General features: G+C 44.1%; 1 protein-coding gene across 1 annotated transcript in view; it reads left to right on the forward strand.

Moving 5' to 3' along the window:
• STK38 (serine/threonine kinase 38) overlaps window positions 1-4,332 on the forward strand; it is a gene marked incomplete at its 5' end in the record, with an annotated part of 42,922 nt that extends 38,590 nt beyond the window's left edge. Inside the window, 4 exon segments of the mRNA XM_006148637.3 lie at window positions 462-585; window positions 778-873; window positions 2,113-2,207; window positions 2,684-4,332. Of these exon segments, the coding sequence (XP_006148699.1) occupies window positions 462-585; window positions 778-873; window positions 2,113-2,207; window positions 2,684-2,814 (446 nt within the window). The 3' untranslated portion in view covers window positions 2,815-4,332.
• Between the last annotated feature and the right edge of the window lie 305 nt (window positions 4,333-4,637).

Below are 4,637 nucleotides of genomic sequence, written 5' to 3' on the forward strand. Positions count from 1 at the left end.
CCCCCCCAGGGGGTGATTTCTCACTTTCTATCTCTCTGTCTCTGTCTGGCGAGTGCACGCGCCCTATAGCGAAAACCTCTCAAAAAAAAAAAAAAGAGTATTCCTAGAATAGTCTTTTCTTAATAATGTTTTATTCTTTCATTTCTTCTTTGGGCATGGCGATTCCCATACTTGTAACTTGACCTATGTCCCTTCTTTTCCCAGCTCTAACTATCAGTTGGCTGGTTGCCTTTTGGTACCAGAAGTACAACCTCTCTTTGGGGTTAGGTGTTTAGGGGGGAAATAAAAATTGATCTAGATGTTTTCTGGGATGAGTAGAAATTCTGCCCATGTCATGGAGAGATGAACATAGAGAGGTATCCAATAATCAGTAAGGCCACAAAAGCAATGTATTAAGGAGAGTTATCAGTCAGATTGAAAGTTTCGGATGTAAAAGCTCCGAAGTTTGTTTTTTATTATAGGCTACCCACCTTTTTGTTCTGAGACCCCTCAAGAGACATATAAGAAGGTGATGAACTGGAAAGAAACTTTGACTTTTCCTCCAGAAGTTCCCATCTCTGAGAAAGCCAAGGATCTAATTTTGAGGTATCAGAACATCTCCCTCCTGCCCAAGCTTTTACATGAGTGAATCCTTTTTTTCTTTTAAACTTGTATTATCTCCTGTGTCTGCCCCTGTTTCCTCCTATTCCTTTCTTTAAAAAGAGATAAAAAGAGCTTTCTCCCTTTCTTTTTCTGAAGAAACTGTTTGAGGTATGCTGAAAAGTCTCTCTTTTCCAGATTCTGCTGTGAATGGGAACGTAGAATTGGAGCCCCTGGAGTTGAGGAAATCAAAAGTAATTCTTTTTTTGAAGGCGTTGACTGGGAACATATCAGGTACACCCCTATAAAAACTTCTAGGATTATCTCGGGAAGTTCGTAGTTTGCTTAATACTAATTTGGGAGGACCGTTATTGACCAGCCAAGAAAGGGAAGAGAGCATCTTAGAAATTTGGATTCTAGGCTGGTCCTGTGGCCTAATAGTCAAGGGAGCTGGATTCCACATGGCCAACTGTGTGGTTCAAATCCTGGGCCCGGCAGTTGAGAAATAATGCCAGACACATGCCCAGAATCCCTACAGGATGGAGAAATTCAGGAGGAGGGATTATGGCATGGCTACACCTGACTGGAGAGTGCTTTCTCCAGCTCCCTCTCTTCCTCTCTCCCTGTAAGAGAGGTGAGTACACACACCCTCTGGCAAAAACGAAGAAAGAGATTTAGATTCTTTCCCTGATTGTCATTCATGGTGAAGATTAGGAGTTGGGCTTCCTGTCAGCCATGTGCCATGGATATATGAAATCCAACAGTTATTTACAAATTGCAGTGAGCTTTCGATTTCATGGAGAAGGAAGCATCTAAGAAGGATGTTACCTTTGCTTTTACCTGGAACTCAGCATCCCCTCTAGAGTTGAGGGCCACCAGTGGGACTATTCCTGCCTGCAGGGTAGAGGCCATCACTGGGAAGCCAGAGAGGAAGGTGGGGAAGGAGGATTGGGGGCAGGGGGTGTGCAAAGGAAGCGGAAAAGGTAAGGGGGAGTGAAACTGCCCAGCAGGAGTGGTCCACGCAAGACTGTCTGCTGTAGGCCAGACCTTCATACAGCATATTCATTGGTTGCTAAACAAAAGGTGAAAAAGTTGTCATGTATGTTAAAATTGTGTTCCGATTTAGATCCATTGCCTCTTTTTTTGCCCCTTTTTAGCTACCCTGCTTACTGCCATTTCCAGGGTAAGAAGGGCAGAGTCCTGTGTGGGGGTACTTGGAGTTCAGTGTCCATTCTTAGACAGAGCAGGTCACTGGGAGACTGCATTAACCTTAATTTTAGTTTTTCTTTATTATTCCTGTCTTCTTTTTTCTAGCCGTGAATGAGTTGTCAGTTGTTCATCATAATTTATTTTGTTCAGATATAGTCATTGGCTTGATCGTTCAGTGTTCACAAGCTCTTCGTAGGGGTAAATTCTGCCTGCCAGTGAATGACCCTCACATGCCAGACCATGGATCTTTTTAGAGGAAGGCTTGATCAGTGTGATCTGTAGGATTACTAACCGTAGTAATTGTGGCGTGTCTGTTCTTGGCAGAGAGAGACCTGCTGCGATATCTATTGAAATCAAAAGCATTGATGATACCTCAAATTTTGATGAGTTTCCAGAATCTGATATTCTTAAGCCAACAGGTAATACCACCAGCATTACCTCCTGCTGCCTTATAAACCCACCCCCCCACACTTTTGGGGTAATATTTCTAAAATAGGGCAGAGAATACGGAGATGAACTTCATTCCTCAGGTCCTTTGTAAGTATTTTCCCAGTGCTGATGCTGAATAATATCAAAACCTCATTAAATGGAAAATGAATACAAACTCTCATGTTTAGACCACCTTGCTGGATGGGTACGTCACAGAAATCTGCTCTTTTGTTATTTACCAAATTAAAAGTTAATTAACCCAAAATGACAAGAATGGGAAAATAAAGCTTTTAAAATATTTGTGAAGAATATGAGGGTCAAAGAAAAAAGACAAGCAAATGTATAAAATTTGCAGAGGGAAAAATAACCAAATAGAACCGGTATGTCCTACAGAATGTCTTGTCTTCAGTACTCGGTCCATCAGAGTAAGGCAGTGAATCAGCTCTCACATTTGTTTCTCTCCCAGTGGCCACAAGTAATCACCCTGAGAGTGACTACAAGAACAAGGACTGGGTCTTCATCAATTACACGTACAAACGCTTCGAGGGCCTGACTGCAAGAGGGGCAATACCTTCCTACATGAAAGCAGCAAAATAGTGCCCTTGCCGTGGAATCCTAAACGGAGCAGTTCTTTTGTCCAACACCTTGGTTTTCCTGTCACGCTCTTTTGAAAGAGATTCCAAAAAGTTAATGGAACCTATCAACCTGTCATAATAGTATCCTGGAATGTGGATTATAAGCGGATTTTCTCCGTAATGCATTGGAAAAACCTAACAGGACAGAAACAGCCATTTTTGCTGCATCAGCCATAAACCAACTGTCCTGCTTCTTGAGAAGCATCGTGAGCCAATTTGATAAGTGTTTTTAAAAGAACTTGAGTCTTCCTAAGTTCATCGGAACCAAGGGGGAAACAGCCAGCATCCAGCATTACTGAGATTGTGATGCGTAGTCATCAAGTATCAGCCAATTCCTGTGATTTGTGACAGCTATCTGCCACGCCCACCAAGTATTTCTTTTATCCTTACGGCTAAAAGTCCCATATTACCAAGGAAATAAGCAATAACGGAAGTCTCAGAGCCAGCATTCTGGCTGGAGGGAATGAGCCACCGCCCGTGGGGTGGTAGTAGTTTCCCCCATACCTCAGCTTCAGGCAGGTGGCTTTTACAGCCCCCCACTCATGGTGCACTTTATTTATGGTACTAGGATAAAGACCCTCACTCCATTGATTTATCTCCTCCCTCCTGCCCATCTAAAATATAAAATGCTCATGCTGCTTTTCTGAGTGTTGTGGAGGAATACCAGCTCCATCCATTGTTGCTCTTAGCAGGCCCAGAAGACCCCTGGACATCACCAAGGAGGCCTGGATCATAGGGAAAAGCCTTCATTTTCTCTTCACGGCTGTTATCAGAAAATCCCTGAGGCAGATGTTGCCATGGCTCAGCAGTACCTGCACATGCTACCGGGAGGAACTCAGTGTGTTCCTGGGAAGACAGCGAGGGGCCCAGGCTGAGGCAGGAGGCCTGGAACCCTCTTGGCTAAGGTGCCGTTTCTACTTCTGCAAGGTCTCCAAGAGCCGCCTTGGAAGTGGTGAAGGAGCCGGCCCAGTGGGAAGTGCAGAGTCAGCTGAAAGGTCCTTGTGAAATTCACCCAATCCTGGGGCAACGGTTTTGTCTTCTGCCTTGGTATTTCTCCTCTCCCACCTTTAAGTAGCCATTTTGCCTTGGAATCATGATTACAGTTTTTCCTTTGCAGATGCCTTCCTGGAGGATACTCCTCCCTACGGAAAACGGTCACCTGCAGCTTGCGCTGAATGGGCCTTTCCGCTGTGGTGTTCTCTAACGAGAGACCTGAATTTTAGCACAAGTGCCTTCTCTTTCACAGCTGCCACCACCTTTAGAGGAATTTTGCTGCGTCAGAATAATGTGGAGGCCCCATATTACTGCATTATTACTTTTTAAAAAAGTTTTGATAACTCTTAAAGCGTCGTTTGCACCGGTGTGGTAACTTTGCCTGTTGCAGAGCATCAGGGCCAAGCTACAGAGGGGACTGCTGTCTGCAGCCTTGAGATTGTGAAGACCGGCTATGAGAGGGAAGTATGTCTTACCTATCAGAAAAGAAAAATAAAATATCAGAGTTACAATGGGTTTTAACATCTCAGAGGAGGAAAAAAGAATGTTAGGGAAGTCTTGACTCTGGGTGAAGGTAATGCGTTTGCCCCTTACTCTTTCATTCATAGCCTCTTAGTGAAAAAGAAGTAAATGAGATTTCTTTTGTGTAACTTTGTAGTCTCTTCGTATTACCAAATAGTTGAGGTCTTGACCCCTTCCAGCCCCCCCCCCCCAATCCCCAGTGTGTTTTGCAAGAGTGTGTGGTAAACACAGAAAACGGAAGTCATGGGAGTGGTGGTAGAGTCTGTTGGG

The sequence above is a fragment of the Tupaia chinensis genome, unplaced genomic scaffold (genome assembly GCF_000334495.1).
Source record: "Tupaia chinensis unplaced genomic scaffold, TupChi_1.0 Scaffold000238_1, whole genome shotgun sequence".
Lineage (NCBI taxonomy): Eukaryota > Metazoa > Chordata > Mammalia > Scandentia > Tupaiidae > Tupaia > Tupaia belangeri.